The sequence below is a fragment of the Crassostrea angulata genome, chromosome 5 (assembly GCF_025612915.1).
Source record: "Crassostrea angulata isolate pt1a10 chromosome 5, ASM2561291v2, whole genome shotgun sequence".
Classification (NCBI taxonomy): Eukaryota; Metazoa; Mollusca; class Bivalvia; order Ostreida; family Ostreidae; genus Magallana; species Magallana angulata.
In genome coordinates this window covers 40,742,405-40,761,306 of record NC_069115.1, presented here as the reverse complement: position 1 = coordinate 40,761,306, position 18,902 = coordinate 40,742,405, and the positions used below count along the sequence as shown (strand labels likewise).

The window sequence follows — 18,902 nt, the reverse complement described above, 5'->3', positions numbered from 1 at the left end:
ATCATCTTGATACAATTGTGATACTTTGTGAAACCTTTCCTTGCTCTCATAGGAAGTATGAAAATTAATATATATAATCTTATATTTAATAGCACAGTACATTAAATCATTGTTTATAAAGTTTTATATTTTCCCTTAGATAATGGATCTATATACAAAAGTATACCTCCCTGCTAAGATACCTGGCTATTCACTATGAGTTTAAAAATTATCTTATCATAAGTATAGTTTTGAGGTTACCTATATGAAGTGTGTTTACAATCATTTATTTTATGAATGGGATTTAATTTTTTCTTGTCTAGAGACCATACACTGAGTAATTCTTGGTCATGGACCCTATATAAACGGTCTAATTGGGCAGAAAAGAAACATGTACTATTTAGCATTAACTAGGGCAGAAGATATTTCAAGGGTTTGTGCCACTGTGCCATTGTTTATGAAGATGTGAAGATCTCAGTTTAATGTTCGGTCATGCAAAATACAGGGGGAGGGCTTGGCCATTTACAAAAACAAAAAAAAAAAAAGCTTGCTTCCTGACAAACATTCCTTTGTATGGGGCCAAAGATTAGACATTCTTTGATTAGACCTGTGTTCAATGAATTGACCTGTAGTGTTGGTGCTATATAGCTCATAATTGTCAGACAGAATTCATTTCAAGGGTGGCTGTTTATTTTGACCATGAAATTGGTTCCCTTTTAAAATAAGATTAGATTTATATTTTTATAATGAATGATGAAAAATATATTTGAATGTGACCTATTTTTTTTTGTAAATACAGGTGTATATATGTAGATACGTATAGGTAATACTTGTACTTCATTCATCCCTATCACATTTAAATCAACGCAAGACTAATTTCGTATCTAAATCCAGCTGAATTTATTTTTCCATTAATAAATTTACAAGCGTGCTGACATTTCTCACGGTGCTTTTAATCATTATCTACCTAGTTTGTAGAAGCCTAATTCGTTGTTTTGAAACTTTCAAAGATACGGATGCCACGCCCCCTCAGATTGACCACACGTGGTTGGCCGTGACGTCACGATGTCAGTTTCGCTAACGCTTCGTACACAAGTGCACATGTTTTGAAAGAGAGAGAGGGAAGGATAAACAAATATGGATTAATTAAACGTTAAAGAGGGTGTGACAACTAATGAACATGGTCTTTCAACCTCCATAAGTGTCTTTGGATTTCAATATGAGTGCATATTTTATTTTTCCGTGGAATTTTAATTTACCTGTGGAAACAACTGATTTTGTTGACAAAGTGACTTGTGTAGGACCCTTCTCCACTGTGGACGGGTAAACATGACCCCGTTACTTTGGAATTTTTACTCAATAATTTTCATTCTATGCTTGCAACTCCTGAAAAACACTGAATGTAACTCAGGTAAGTAAAATTAAATAAAACGTTATTCATTGGCAACTTGTGAAAGTGTGAAAATGAAGTTCTGAAACCCGCTTTTCATAGAAACACCTATCATCGATAAACATGACTTTAAAAACTATAAAGTTTTGCTGGTCAAATGATAAGAACATTTGAAGTTATATTGTTCATGCAGGAATGTGGTCAAGTAGCAAGGCAGGTGACAATTTTTTTTTCCAAAATGGATACGGTCCGGTGAGCAGCGATGGGTCGAAAGAGCGTGAACAGCGGTGGCGATCCGTGGCATCGGATCATTAATGTCATGTAGGCCGGAGAATTTATAGTCCAATTAACTTTCCATTTTATCAAACACTTAATAAACTGCAGTCACATGTGTGCGGTAATTTTTAATTTATGGAGGTGTGAAATTATATATGCTCTCGCTCATAAACATTAGGCCTATACTGGTCAAAGGTTAATTTCGTGATTATTTTCCAGTAAATTCACGTCATACTTCGACTATAATTACTGACCATTATAAAGCCACAATTCCCAGGTGCTGATGAATACATACGTAATAGACATTTTTTTTCAACGAGATTAAGACTCTAGTGTGTTTATTCAAAGAGAGAGTACCCCCTAATTTGTTTTCATGAAAAAATCGGGTTCAAATTCTCGTAATCAAAAAGAAATTCAGGTGTAAGTAACTTGATAGTCACATTTTCATACAAATAGCATGTCATGACCTTAGCAGTGTTAATTTTCGAGATGTTGTGATTGTAATGGAATTTATTACTTTCAAATGTTAATTTTTCCCTGTTCCTTGAATTTTCCTACAAGCACAAGGTTCAAAGCAGCTAATCTGAAGAATAAATTATCATAATTAAAACTTCTGAAGATTTGATTTATAGTGTATTATACAAACTCACAGGTGTGAAAAGCCTATGCCCATCTCTCTCTCTCTCTCTCTCTCTCTCTCTCTCTCTCTCTCTCTCGAAGTATTGATTTTCGCTGTAAAAAGGACATGGTTCTTTCAACTTTTCACCAGGAATTCCTCATGACCTAGCTTCAATGACCGGAGATGTTCTAGATCCGATTATGTTCAACTGTGTCCACTTGTACAATTTAGGGGTATGCTTAAAGCGGGTAAAGGGTATTTAGATGTTATCTCTTGAATTTCAATATTCTGTGTTCTTCATGTCCATACACCCTAATGTACTTTGTTCAAATAAGGTCTTCTGCCAGTATTCATGAATGTAATTTTAGATGAAAACTTACCCATAGACCCAATCATGTCAAAATTCGGTTAATGTTTATTCCTAAATTGCCTTGTCCCCCCTCCCTTCCTTTACTTCTCAGATTTCGGCATTTAGCAGTAAGAATTTTCTTAATGGTTTTTTCTGGGTTTGTGTGTGGAGATGGGTTGGGGGGGGGGGGGGGGGGGGGGGTTGAGAGCCAGAGTTTGTCAAAAGTTGCAAATGAATGCATTTCTTGTAGCCGACATTGACTCAAGGCATTTTAGTTTTTGGCTGAAATCAGGGAAAATCTGATAATAGCATCTCATGAATCAAAGTGCTTTGAAGTTTTCTGTTGCAAGTTGGTGTATTTTAAATACACATTTAAATATGTAGACCCAGAGTCTTCAAATAAGGCTTTAAAAAATGCTTAGTTTGGGTTTTTACATCTCAAAATATTTCTCTTTCATTTTTAAGTTAATGAAATTGAAAGAAATGCCAAATATAAGTAATGTGAAATTTTACATGTATTTTGATGATTTCTCCAATTATATAACATCTAATTTTCACCTTTTTTTCAAAATTGATTAAAAAATTCTTTGCATGAGAAGTTTTGATTTTTCAAATGGATTTCAAAAGTTGAATATTAAAATTCCTAAAGGGTTTAAAGCAGTCTATACAATGTTTGTAAATGTTATAAATGTTAAACACAGGTGTCTGAAAAAAAAAAATCATGAATGAAAACAATCCACCCCAAATAAATGCCAACGGAATTCCAAATACAAACCCATGTGGCGAGTTTATCCAAGAATTTCAAATTACGGTAAATTTGAATGTAAAGCCCCCAAATCCATTACAGGTTTGGAGAAGAGCCAGAAACCATTTGCCATTAAGCAATAATATTGACAAATTTGAATATCGAGAGCAGGGTCTACATATTTCCTAACTTATCTATAAAGCAAACACGTCACCGGTACCTCACCAATTAGTGCTCTATCATTGGTGCCATGACATCCATGGTGCTCCGTCAGATCAAAACCTTTAAACCACTCTTGTTTTCTTCTTCCAACGATCTTTCGATCATAATATTATTTATTATTCTGAAAGGATAGCGGTGGATAGTGTAATAACTATATTTTAAAATTAAATGAATTTGGTTGAAGTAAAAATCACAGGGATAGAACCACCCTTTACTTACATGTATTTGTTACTCTTTATACCCCCCCCCCCCCCCCGCCCACACCTCCAACACCAACCCCCCCCCCCTCCCTTCCCACCCCAAACCAGCTTCATACCAAACATTGAATTGAGTTGATTGAACATATTTTTTTATATATTACAAAACGATGGGAAAACAGTTATATAACCTATAGAATGACCCTTTAAAAATATCATTCAAGAGTCCCCCCAACCTACAATTGATACCATATATTGCTTACCTATAAATGACCCACCTAACACCCCCCCCCCCCCCCATTGATACAATTGCTAAGTATGCCTCCCTATAATTAACCCACCTAGACTAACCCTCCCCAGACTGGCCCCATTTCATCACCCTTTGAGGTCTATCCCCTCTCCCCACCCTTACTTATCACTGATATCAATTGATATCAATAGGAAAGTAAATACAGATGCTTCTTTGACAACTTCTTAATCCTCTTCTAATTGTTTCTTACACAGCTGGGCTAGGAATAAGTTACACTTAACGTGCATCAAACTCACCCCTAACACCCCCCCCCCCCCCTCCTCCACCATGTCCTGCAGATCAGACACCCTTTATTTACACATGGATGATAATCAGATTAGAACCAGCTCATAAGATATATGTCACCCAACCTAGGGCTATGCAGTGAAGAGAAGATGCAATACCTTTTGTTTGTAACTTTGTGGTGATATAAGAACATCAGCTATATCTATCCAGATGTGCTTTGAGCAGTTTTATAGCTTTGCCATCTGTGGTTGTCTTGTATGCAAGCTGGGAGCAAGTTTGAATCGGCTCTGTCTCTCATTAATACAAAAAAAAGAATCCCTAGCTGTCTCCTCTTTGCAATGTTGCAATAATGACTTCTCCTTGATAGTGCATTTTTGGGGGGACCTTAGTCTATCCACAATGGTTTTCTCAAGAGTGACACTTTCAAAATTTATCCTCAATTAAGTGAGATAATTATAGGGATACATGTAGTTTGAAAAATTGATATTTTTTTCCCTTCTTTTAAATGAATTTCTGAACCTAACAACTGGTAAGAGAGCAACTTGAATGCTTCCGTGGTATAATGCAGTTGTGTTTGCTTGTATTGTTGTTGTGTAGGAAATACTTATTTGATCAAGTTTTCATTCTTCAAAGCTGAGCAATTGTCAAATGTTTGGTCCAAAAGTTTATAGTTTGTTAATGAAATTAGCAGAACACTTATATTTTGGATGTTAATTAAAAGCTATTTCTATATGTTGAGTTTAATTGTTACAACTATGTAACTGTTATAGTTAAATTATTTCAAATCAATGTCAATGAAACCTGTTTGGTTTCTCTCTCTCTCTCTCTCTCTCTCTCTCTCTCTCTCTCTCTCTCTCTCTCTTTCTCTCTCTCTAAAAAAAAAATTCTATAAAAATTCTGTTCAGTGAAAAATTTTTTACTAACACATAACAGTTTTTCAATTCTTCATTTATTTTCATTGCGACCCAGAAAGTTTGCAGAGGTGTATATAAAAGCTCTATATGTACTTAGATGTGATCATTTGTTGGCATTAAAAAATACTTAAAACGATGATTCATTTCTGAATATTGAGCATTTTTATTACTAGCCTATTTATTCCCATCAATCAACATTTCCACATTCCAAGTCGAAGATTTCTTTTGAAACGAGTCGACGTGATTCAGATCATAGCACCTGTTCTGTAAATCGCTATTCAATAACAACTTTCAGTTTTGTTTGAGCCTCACATAATCAAATACTGTAACAAACGACTCAATATTTTGACCATAAATTTTGGGGTTTTTAAAAAAAGGATTCTTCTGAAGGTTTCATTTATAGAGAAACTATGGGCCTGTATGCCTATGCACAAAGATGAAGTAATCTGTTTTGATTAATGAATTCCAACGTTTTTGATGCGATGTAGATTTAATTCAAAATAGGGTCTGAATGGCCTTTGATGGTTGGCAATAGCTGAAGGATTAAGATATTCCACCGACTGTATCCATTCCTGGGTTGAGAGGTTTCAATGTCATTTCTGTGCCCTCCCCCCTTCCCCTTTCTGTACTTTATATAATCAATCACACTTATTAATCAATGAAATTGATAGGTTGTTGTGAAAGTGGAACCGCAGTGTAGGAAGTTTTCTTTCGTTAAATGGGTCCTTATTATTGCAATAATAAAATTTGAATTTAAAAATATTCCTGCAATACATAAAGGCACATTTAATTATATCAAAAGTCAGTAAACAATTTCAATTACATGTATTGTTAAAAGGGAAGATACTTAATATGTTTTACATTATTTTAGATTTGTTCTAATGGAGCTATGTTAGAGGAGATATGATACCAAGTTTACTGGTCAAATGAGTATAAAAAATGAAATGGGATGGGGAAGGGGAAGAAAAAGTAATTGAATTTATTTGCAAAATATACTCCATCGTTATTCTCTTTCATTATGATTTTTAGATCAAATATTCTATTGAAACCTGTACGTTTTAAGTATTATCTGATCTAAGAAGGCATATTAAGATGAGACAACTTAGAACAAGCAATTTGTTGATAGGTTATAGATGATCAAAAGATCAGTATGATCAAAAAATGTGTAGATATGAATATAAGAATTACGAGGGTCTGTGTAAAGTCCTGCTCAGCTACACAGATGGCAGGCTCATTATCACGCAGAACTGTTAACACGTCAAATAGCAAACCATCGCACTTCTGGTATTCACTAGAAATTAAATGAATGTACGAGAAAGCCAGTTAACGCCAGGAAAATATGAGTTGCTCTATGGCTGATTTCTCCTTTATTATATTTAGGATATTTACACTCTGTTGTAATATCTCACAGTAAATAGCCAGTATTATGACAACATAAGGATGTCCCTTCAAAATACCTTCCTATTCGGGATCGTAGGAAGAGAAAAAAGCCTTGAAAGTTTAATGATAAGAATAGAAGTTTCCAGGTAAAAAAAATATATACTTGATATCGGGTATATTAATGGGTGTACCCGCGCTGTGTATTCACGGGTATTCCGATGACATTTCTTCACCTGGCACCACCTTTCGCAGTGTGATTGAGGATTTGGGATATCAACTCTTGACCCGTTTTACTTTACATGATATTCTTTTGAAGTTGAGGTTGAAAAATGTGTCACGTTCGCTGATAAAAAGTAATTAATTTCGGGGCGAAGGGCATTTTTTTTCTCTCTCTCTCTTCCGCCATACTGCTCTCTCTTTTTTGCTTTCTCAGATATCTTCATTGCACAAGTTTAAATGCGTTGTATTAAGTTCAGTAATGAAAGGGGAGGAGAGTTAAGAAATATGACCGTTATTTGACCCCCTCAAATCCTAAAAAGCCAGTTACACTCTTCCTTTAATAAAACCAATCTCCTCTTTTTTTCATTACGATACTGTCATAAAGAAAGTGTTTTGTAAATCTAGTTGCCTTCAAAAGACGAAGATAGTAATTTCATCTGACCTTATATTTGGAATTTTGAAACTGAACAGGTCTCAATTTTTGAATGGAATGGGGAGATTTTTGGGGTCATAATATTACTGTATTTGTAACATCTGCGTGGTTTATTTCTTTTCATTAAATTAATGTAATTATTTGATATATAAACTTTAAACTTAAAAATGATTGTCCCCATGTCTCCGTTTTAGATATATTAACTTAATAAAACACTAGACATTGACCCGTGCGTGCACGGGTTGACATTGCATATCGGAGATTTACGAAATAGGTACATCAACACACCTTATTATTGACATTTACATAGCAAAGCTATAAGCCTACAATAATGCTATTAATTTCACTACACTTTCCTTAGTTTGAATAACCTGTATCTCGGGAAAGGCCCTCACCACACTTAAAATGCCTCCCTTATACCCGTAATGTAGCAGAAAATTGCAGAATCGCTCAGGAACGATTTTGGAGAAAGTTAATGAAGTTGCATTGAAAATAACAGTCAAATTCATCACAGCAAACCTTTTTGAGACTGCAAATACCTTTCAACTAAAAATGTTAATCCAAAGAATGGAAGAATGCAACACCTTTTCACCAACGGACACATATTTTCTTTGTAAAACTGGGTACGTACATTTGTAGGACATTATTCATTTTTACGATAAAACATATTCTATCTTCACTTTCCTAACGAATATAATGTAACTTTTTTGCATTTAATCAAATATTTTTTGTCATCATGAAGACAAAAGTAAGTACCTAGTTGAAATGTATATTTGTTATTTTATACTTTTATCTCAGAAGAAATCATTAATATATATGAACAGAATATATAGCAAAAGTCCAATGAAAATTTACCCGTATCTGTATTATTATTTCTGAGTTTATTCATGGAGATGTGATATTGTGGAAACATAAACTAAAGATCCCGTTAGCGTGAATGTATTGCGCAAGCGCAAGATTGTAAAATCCAAAAAATCCAGGTGATTTCCGGGATTTTGTGAGGAATTTTCGTTGATTATTAATTAACGAAGCTTAACTGAAAAAAATAAAAACAAATTGGTAATCTCCAAGTATCAATGATGTTTAAAATATATAAAACAAATGACAGTATTCTTCCGATTTCTCGGTATTAAAGACCAAAAATTCGAGTCTATTATTTTAATATAGTAGTATAGATATATTAGATATATTTATCTAATGTCTACATTGGCTCATATATTCATGAGCAATTGTGTATTTTTGGCATGAATTATAAAGCAATTCATTTGTACCATATTAAAATTCTAAAGAAAACAATTAAAATCTTGCATACTCTATAAAAAATCTTTAAAAGAGTCTTAAATTTGAAAGATTTCTAATTTACATATTCATGCTGTGCATACAAGATGAAATTAATTGTTGTACATGTGCTTTAAGGAAGAATTTACAGTTGAATCCCAGGATAAGTTCTTTGGAAATTTTAATGTAAACAAAGACATACATTCTTGTATATCTGAAGTAAATTTCTTTGGGCAGAAACAACAAGAACCTGTCCCGAGTGCATTTAATCTCCTTAATCTCGGTGGTGCCGTCCATCTGTTTGTTGGACCTGACTATATCCAATAAGAATGCTCGTGTAACACAGTGTAGATATATTCAAGAGCAAATATTGACACATGGCAACTATTAAAGTTGCCGCAAAGTCCACAATCAAATTCTACTACATGTTCAATTGAGGACTTAAAATTCGGTGTAATACCTTAATTGTTGTAAGAGATCGGCCAAGCCAGCGAGATTCCAGATAGGCTCTAGACCTTTATTGTCACTGTCGAAAAGTTGGAGGATTTTCATCAACATCAATACCCATTTTTTTCAATATGCATACATTTTTGAGCACTCGAAGGTGTTCTGCAAAGAAATACTTTAAGGCCTCTTTTGTTGTCCTTTGCACCATGGCCCCACATATCAAACAGAGTTCTTTTGATGGAGCAAATATTACATAAATGCAAGACTTTTTCAGTAACTGTCTGACAAGATTTTATGTTGATTTAATGAAGTAATATGCTTGATCCTGCTTGGTAATATGGTTGTTAAGGCATTGCGAAAAACCTATTGGAAACTCCATACCATAAAAAATCACGTTGACAGGCCATTCATTCTTACGAGAGAGAAAACTTGAATAACTGTTGAAAATCAACAACTGGTACTTATAGGCTTACAGATTGTTAGAGGGGATTAAGATAAGAGATGTCACGAGTATTTGGTATATCAGATTCCATCTATAGGACCGGTCACATGGATTTCCAATGGATATCTCATACAATGGTTACTAAATTCACTGTCAACATGGAACATAGATGTAATGTTATTTATATTGGGATAACTTGAGTGTTTCCATGCTCTCTCTCTCTCTCTCTCTCTCTCTCTGAATCACAATGGCAGTTGTTTATGATTGTAATCATTCTCTCTCTCTCTCTCTCTCTCTCTCTCTCTCTCTCTCTCTCTCTCTCTCTCTCTCTCTCTCAGAATCACAATGGCATTTGATGATGACTGTGATCATTCTCTCTCTCCCTATCTCTCTCGCAAAATCCAAAAACTTTTCATAGAAAAAGGCAATTCAGCTCATGACAAGTATTTTAGAGTATTAAGTTGGTATATAACATTGAAATAAAGAATGGTTTCAAGTACCCAAATATCACTTCTACAGCAATCCTCTGCTAATGAGGTATGTTGTAATCTCTTGTAATATATTACAATGTACTAAGTTACCATCTTGAATTATTATTTTAAAGAATGCTGGAGGAGTTCTTTAAAAATCCCAGTTATGTAATGAACTTGACAGGTGGTTGGACTATTAAAGACCTGAAAAAGAAGGGAAGATTAATTTCAATCGAAATTCTGGAATGATCAAAGAATTCCATGTTTGTTTTGTTTACAGTTAAATGGCCCAATCTATCCAAATAACAAGACCATAGGAGCTAGAGATGTAAGCAAAATAGCATAGTCATCAAGCAACATAGCTGCATTGCGCAAAAATAAAAGGAAACTACGAAGAGGGTGAAGAAAATGAGAGACAAATAAATTGTTATTAATGATGAACCCCAGCAAGACACCCTGATCTCAAATTCTTCTAAAATTCTCGGTTTCCTGTTCCCGCCTACTCATTCTGATACCGGTCAATTAATGGGTCCCCCAAGAATTTGAACAACTTAAAACAGCTAACATTTCCAAAAGGGTAACTCCTCCAATGAGTCAGTATTATTATAGACCTTTTCCCTTGGATGTCTTAATGTTAATTGAGAGGCAGGGGCGATATGTGTTAATGTATATTAATTGCCTTGATATCATTTGTCCATAGTAATGTACCAGTAATTGTCTGATAGATATACCCAGCAGGGATATTTGACACATGAGTTGATGTAAATGGCCAGACTCTTTCAGGGGTCAGTCAAGGTGACTGGACTCACATGATCATGGACACTAATGTACTACTAGTATACACCTGAGGGACCTGTTGATGAAATATATGTGGTAATGCTGTTGTGGTTAGATTCTGGTCGCAGATAAACTTTGTGTGGTTAATAATTTTCTGTTTATTAATTGAGGTACATTAGTTAAAAGTAAGATACACAGAGCTATATTATTTGAATACAATTATGCACTATCAAAGTCCTAGGTTGGATACAAATACAAATGATCATTGGCACCTGGACACTTTTGACCCTTTCTCTTACCAGTACATGTATTATGATTCTGACTTGGTTTTGATAAAGAGCAGAAAAGTTAGAGGAGAAGATCGAAGATGAAGATTTAGTGAGGGGCATATTTTAGAATGAAGTTCAGTACAGTCAGATCTTGTTATCTCAAACTCATTGGCAATGGGCTGAAAATTTTAAAATGTATCAGATGATATCCAAGAATTTAAGACATTGAGGCAAAAAAGTATTACAAAACAGGGATGATTCAATCAGTTCAATATGTTATGCATATATAGTATAATTCTCGAGAAGCAATTGTCCAAGTTTTCTAGGTTAATTTCTATTTCATATATTAAACACTAATTTTTTTCTATAATTTTATATAAAAAAGTGTCACTCATAAGGCAGAGGGATTCTGTTCACGAACATCAGTAAATCCACCCATATGCATTGCCAGGGAAATATTTTATTGGAAGCATACTTTTTACTGGCCACTGACTCCTATTTTTAGCATCTTTAGTCGGTTTTTCCACCAGCTAAAATTGAAATATGTGTCCCATGTCTTAAGTTCTTCCTTAGGATCTGAAACCTGATATGATTTTGAGGAACTATTCAATTCAAATCAAAAATTTGATACCCTAAATGTGACTTTAATACCTGTTTAAGAAGAATTAATTAGAGTTATCTCTTCTTCATTTACAAGTCAATTTTTATTGGAAATAAAAGACTCACATTTCTCATGTAAACTGAGCACTTCAACAAAAACTATAAAAAAGGAGTCATGAATGCCAGATTCAGGGACCCTCTTTAGATGTGTCATTTTACATAACTCTTTTGTGACAGAAGATAGAAACGCTGTTTGCATACACTTGGTGATGACAATAAATATGATAAATGTGAATTCATCTTTCAACTGCCATACATTATAGCATAGGAAATCAATAAATAAAAGAAAAAGATGTTTTTATATGACTTTTTTCAAATTTTGGTGCTGTAAAGTTCATTTTTCAATGGAATTTACTTGTGATACAAAACTGGCATGTGTATCTCAAAAATTCTAAAAACTTAAATTTCTAGTCATTTATATAATTTATATATTGCTGATGCAATTTGCTGATAAAACTTATTATACTGTTGCTTATTGCAACTAGATATCTGTAATAATTTTGATATTTTGTATTAATTTCTCTATAACAAAGGTAAAAAAAAGTCCCACCCGATGTTGAAATATTTTCTACTTGTTTTTAGTAAATTAACACCCTCTTTGATCTTGGAACCAGGTGCGGAATATTGCACATACAGAAAACTGTGAGTGGCTGGTTGCCACCCAGCTTGTTAATGTTTGTGCTCTCCCTTGCATTTGTGGACCCTTATAACAATGAAAGTCAATTTTGGGCCGGATCTGAAAGGGATGATGAATTGTCCAAACTAGCCATTGTTTTACTATTTAATCCCAGAATTGGTCAGCTGCAAAGAGGGTAAAGAGACAAAAATATTACCAGGTGCTAGGAGACAGGCAATTAAGAAAATTTAGAGGATTGGGGGACAATTTGGAATGGACGAAATGGGGTGCACTGCTGTTAGAGGCCATAGGTCCCCAGCTGTGGTGCTCTTTCTGAGAAAATGATCATAGTCGTAATTAAATACCATTGTGATTCAAGCAAAATTAATTTAGCATGATATGGGGAGAGAGAGAGAGAGAGAGAGAGAGAGAGAGAGAGAGAGAGAGAGACTTAATCTGATGCTTCAACACTACAGTACTATTTTAAACTTTTGTGTAGAATAAATGTATTTTATAAGTACCAGGTGGGCCTTTTCACCTTCATGATCTCCATTTCTATAATAATTTTCATTTAAATATTGGCTTCAGTAATAAAAAATAGCATGATGCCCTTTAAAAATTTGTTAATCTTTTTTCATTGAAAATATTCATTTTGATTTAATCTTCTCGTTACCTGCAATCATTTAGTCAAACAAAAGACATTTTTTGTAATAAAAGTCTCAGAAACACAGGAAATTACCAACAGCCGGCACAAAAGAAACTTTGTTACAAATGACAGGGTCGTCATGTTGCCGCATTTTACGCTTTAAAATGTGAAATCGGAGGCTTAATGTGAATTTTTCTCTCGGTGCTGCGTACCTGTTTACACAGAGGGGAAGACCACCAGAGGTGAAGTTTCTTACACTTTCACAAAAACCGGGATCATCCCTTTCTTATGAAGCACCTCTATCTGAAGATAATTATCAAAGAGCCCTTTTGTAAGTTCCCCTGAAGGACCGAGATAGTGATATTCTCTTACCACCGTTAAAAGTGCAGTTGACAAACGTGTTGTGTCATCTTAAGCTTGGTATAATGTGTTTAATGATCACATCTCTTTAACATTTTTCTAACTGCATTTTCTTTGGCCTTTGTAATTTATGATGCATGCACGCAGATATCAATGTGTATGCACCCTGGGATGTTGCCTTTTTATCTCAGGTAGAAAATAAACACTGACTAATCAAGGTGATATGCATACATGCAGGACCTTGAACTGTCATTAAAATTACCGGTAGATTGTTGGCACATGGCACATAATACTTGAAAGTGCCCTTTCTCTCTCTCTCTATCTGAAAGGAAAACTTGATTTTACAATAACACAACCATTTTTTTCTCTCGTTCTGCACAGTATCGTGGGATCAGGGGTTAACAGACTGTTGGAAATATATAGTCAAGCTTTGTTATCCTGCACTAGATGAGACTGCTTCAAAACTCTGAGATATCTGAGTATTCAAGATATTTGAGTATTCGAGATATTGAGGGTAAAATACTTAAAAAATAATTGGTTGGGACCTACAAATCACTTTGTATCCATAGATATCAAAGTTCAACTGTATATGGTAATTAATTTAGGGTTTTGTACTCTCAGATACAGTGGTCTGTAAGTTGGCAACTCCATGTCCTGTAACTTAAAACTTTCTGGTCTGCAAGGTATTAGTTTGACACCCACTGGGGTGCTTTTATAATTGTTCCTTTCGTAAGAATTTTTTTAATAAATGATGTATCATGTGGTCAAATTCATTGAACAATTTGAAACTTTTACAATGTTGAATATGATATTAAAACATGACTATCCATATTCTAGATATTTTAAGTTGTCGCATACCTTCAAATCTGTGATCAGTTTTGACCTTTAGGACACAATGGAAACTTTTTGAAAATACCAGTACTTCAAAAGTTTTCTTGTTAACATACATATAAAAAAAAGAGACAATATATTAAATATACACAATCCTACATAATTTAAATGTTTATGAAGACAACAAATAAACAAGGTGTACATTTGGGTTTGATATTTCGGTCAGTGGTAAACATAAATTATTTTGACTCTGGACATAAGAATACTAACTACATAAATTGTGGAAAATAATTGCTTTTTATTGTAATTTTCTTTTATATGTTGTATCAAAATTGAATATTCTTTAGAAAATGTCTCTGGTGCAAAACTTGAGTTGCTGTCTCAAATCTAACAGTTTTATGTTACTTATAACTTAATTCATACAGGTTTTGTTTAAAATGTTCTGATGGAAAGCAGTTAATGGGTGATGAATTAACCGCTTGTCCTGCAGGTGTTGGAGCTTTGTATAGTAATTGATTCTTTGTTTGGAAATTGACCTCAGATGCTCAGAGGAGAAGACTGCAGATTAAAGGGAATTTACAGATACTTAGTGAATTGCTTTTAAATGTCAGATTTTTACAGGGAAGAAAGTCAACCCTAGGAAACCTGTAGCAATTTGTCACACTTTGTCTTTCTCATTATTTATTTGCAAAAAATTGTGACAATCTAAAAATGATTTATTTATGGTTACTTAACTGTAGATTCCTTATTTTATGTGCCAAGTTAACTTACTTCTGCTGATTTGTATCAAATCTCAAGGAAATATTAAGCATGCACAACTCTCGGAAAAATATAAACAACATTTTAAAATCAGGGAGAGGTGCCTCTCTCAATTTTATGAGGATATATTGTGTGTATTTAGGAATCAACAGTATATTTAAAAGTATTTCAATTTTTAAAAGAATGATTTAAAAAAATTTAAACAAAAAAAATTAAGATGTTAGTGATTGACTTTTTTGTTTTTATGAATATTTTTAAAGTTTTAATTCTTAATGCATGCATAAGAGACGTGCATCTTCATCAAAGTTTTGCTGATAGATTGACATGTACCACAGTATTTAAAGATTTTTAAAGCCTCATGCAGACCTAATTCTTGCAAAAAAGAGGAAGATATACATTTTGGCTCTTAGGATGTGTCAGAGTAAATTTAACACAGTTTTTTCTTTTGATTCATGAAGTAAAAAGTCTCGCAAAACATTCTTGTCTGGAATAATCTGGTGCCAGTGTGTTTTATAAGCATGCATTTATTACACAAATGTTGACTCCATTTTATGTTGAGTTCAAGGACCCTTAGACATCAGAAACATAGAGGTCAAAGTTCAATAGACGTGTTGCTTTACTTTTAAATTATCGGTACTTTTATTACACTAATTAGGTTTACCTGGTGACTTAATTCTGCTGACATTGTCACTCTTAATAAAATTTACTACAAGCCAGTAATTAACACCTTTCTCTCTCTCTCTCTCTCTCTCTCTCTCTCTCTCTCTCCTAGCTCTCTCTCTCATGCATACATATGTTCTAAACAGAAAATTTCGTCCTTGATCAGAATCATCTTATGGAGCCATATGAATTGTATCATCTTATCTTTCAGATAAATATCTTTCTAGATAAATATCTTTCAGCATTGTTCAACCATGCATAATATGCATTGACAAAACAGAAAGTAAGATAAAAATCAAAATATCAGATTGCTTTTCAAAGCCATTATTACATGTAAAATCAGGTTTTGGAATGTCATTAAACTTGTCCTTTTTTTTTTTACATAAAAAGAATGTTCATAAACGGATCAGAAGTATTTTAAATGAGTAGTGTAAATTGGTTTGAATTCAAAGATTTCATTAATTTAATCAATCCCGTATTCCAGGGATGTGATTTGATCTTTATGAAAAGGGTTTAATTATAGCATTTAAAAGGTTTTTCATCCCCAGCAGGATATAAGTTACAAAATTTAGTTTGAAAGTACCGGTATTTATTTTAATTTATTACAAATGTTAAATTGAATAGATTAATTGGTAAAAAAAATTCAAGTGATAAATGCTAATGCACCTAATTGAGTATTAAGGTATGAATTACTGGTAGGTCTATATATATAGTCTTGATTTAATTTGATCGGTTAAAGTTTATGTAAACATGTTAATAATTCTAAAAGCAATGTCATGATGATAAGAACAGATTTAACCAGGAAGTTATTCAGAAAAATTTTTACCTTGACCTTTTAATCATGTAAACTCAAGGACAAAATAGTACTCTAGATCTACTTAGTGAGTAGGTGAATCATTTGACTGTGTCAGCTGAGGGACACATTCAACCATGCAATAATTAATGAATCCTTTTCTTCTTCTTTTTTTTTTTTTTGCTTGGAATGACGTATCAACATTCATAACTTAGTGATATTCATTGCCTTTGATCTTAATATATAATGAATTAATTTTTAGGATTTTAAATGGATAAATGGAATAACACTGCACTACAGTTGGTCTGACATGCTTCTTAATACCAATACCTAGAAGAAAATATGTAGCCAATATATACATTTATAAGCTTAATATATTTGATCAATATTATAAAATGTATCTCGTTTGCCCTTGTGAACTTCCAATCTAAAAACGCATGCATGCAAATGTAATATCTAACTGGTTTTACCAAATTCCATAAAGTTTCTTCATTTTAAGGCACTCTCAGGATTATATACTGTACATAATTTTATAGCCAGAAATTATTGTACATGGTGTCGTGGAAACTTGGGTGGCTTGGTGCTGCTCTATATTATACTGTATACAAAATACTGGGCTTCTTGTGCTTGTCAATTTGCAACTCCACTTCTTTAACTAAATGAATGGCTTCTAAAAGCAAATTTTCATGGCAAATTGAGTAATGTTTGTGGTTAATTAAATCTCATTGACGCTAAATTCCCATTACACGTTTAAAAACATAATCGGCATTGTGATATTTTTTTATGAATAAGATCTTTGAAGAAATATTGCTATTAAAAAAACAGTGCTGAAGTGTTATTTACGACTATCAGGCATGACAGGTTTCGGTAAGAAGTGACATGCCACGGGTTCTGATTGAATGCAGCATGCTCTTGAAGTGTGCAGCAAGTGCAACTTATCACAGTTTTTATGCGGTACTGACTTGGAGAACAAACCAAACCTCTGTGTGGACTTTGCATGTTTTGCTGCAGGAATTCTTTTGATGCGTGTGACAGGCCTAAGTGTTGATAAGACCTTACTAGCTGTCAGCCATTTCTTGGTGCATTCTTGATACCAGTAAACAATTTGTTTAATTTGTAGAATGTCAAAACTGTTTGTTATTGCTGTTGCTGCTTCATTTATGTAACTGTTCTGATTCATTGCTTTTTGTAAGTAGATACATTGTAATTTTGATCTGAAATACATATAGCATGCATATATGTTGCTGTGACTGCATCGCCAAAAGTCATGGTTGCTTTTCAGTGAGTGAGTGCTTCAAAATTTGGAAAGTTAATAATTCATGCATTTCATAAAAGACAATAATTGTTCTGACATGCAACACATTTTTAACAATTGTATCCACCAATATGTTGCTGTGACTGCAACTCCTTGTCATGGTTGCTAATGTTGCTCTTTCTGTTCCATTTCTAAAGCTGCTGTGGTTTTTTCTAGTGGTTAGTTTGCAAACAGTTATTAATGCTCTGTTGTCATAATTATGCTTCTTTGTAAAGTTGCTCTGGCTGCAATGTCCTATTTGTCATAGTTGCTAAATGTTGCAATATTCATTCTTTGTGTATAGATTGGTTGTTTATCCATATTGCATATCCTCTAGCTGTGACTAACTTACATGTTTGAGTATTTGTATTTATTAGTAACAACTGCAACTTTGATAGTGAAAATTTGAATCTGCGGAATATTGTTGTATATCATATTAATATACTAAGATACTACCTGGTATCTATCATTTTACTTATTTATTTTTCATTCTCAGAATATACTTACATTATTGCACTCTAATTCTCAGGTTTGCTGACTGAATTAATATTATGATTATTGCTGTTCATTACATACTCAATATTGAATAATTTCAGTATGCAATAGGTTATCCAGAAAAGAATTTGATATAGCTCCTATACAGTTGAAAATCTGAAATACAAATGAAAAGAATGATTAAGGAACAATCAAATTACTTTGATTTATATGAATTTAAACAAAAATGAAGAAAAAGAACAATCTATCAGACCAGATATGTACCTAGTTGGAAAAATATGGTGCTCCTGTCTGATAGATTATTTAAATTATGAAAAGAAGTCATCACGATCCATTAACATTTTTCACTTACTGTGAATAAAAAAACTTTCAATCTCAATCCCAAAACTTGAGACAGTTTTTCTGACAGAGAAATGCATGAACGGTGAATTAATGTTGTACGCCTGTAAAAAGGTCGGGTCTGACAAATGTTTTAACAGAGGGGGATCATAGCAAGGCCAGTAAAGTAAACACGGAATAATGATCTTCAAGTCGTATGTCTAACATGAGGTCCCAAAAGATCACCTTTCAAGCCACAGGCTTGGCATGTGACAAATTAATAACAAATTTTTGAAAACATGGGATCAAGTTGTGGAGTATTGCCTTTTATTTGGTGTAGATCGAGTTCATATTTCTCATTTAAAGTCTCTTTATGAAATAATGATTAAAAAGTTATTAATTTGATATATATGTATGGATTCTGTCAAATAATTTAGTGTTTTGAGAACTTAAAAAGTGAAGAAAATTAAGGTTAATTTGTTTTACTGTAGATTCCCTATTTGACATGAGTACTTAATTCTGTGATAAT

The 18,902-nt window shown here is 33.4% G+C and overlaps 1 protein-coding gene across 2 annotated transcripts in view; it reads left to right on the top strand.

Annotated features, from left to right (window-relative positions):
• The first annotated feature begins 1,043 nt into the window (after positions 1–1,043).
• The window catches only part of LOC128183863 (protein eva-1 homolog C-like), a 48,621-nt gene continuing 30,762 nt past the window's right edge, over positions 1,044–18,902 (top strand). Inside the window, exon 1 of one of the 2 annotated variants that reach the window (XM_052853053.1) lies at positions 1,044–1,390. In XM_052853053.1, the coding sequence (XP_052709013.1) occupies positions 1,309–1,390 (82 nt within the window). In that variant the 5' untranslated portion in view covers positions 1,044–1,308. Of the gene's footprint in view, positions 1,391–17,122; positions 17,363–18,902 lie in introns of those variants that run through there. The other variant, XM_052853054.1, reaches the window with a different exon arrangement.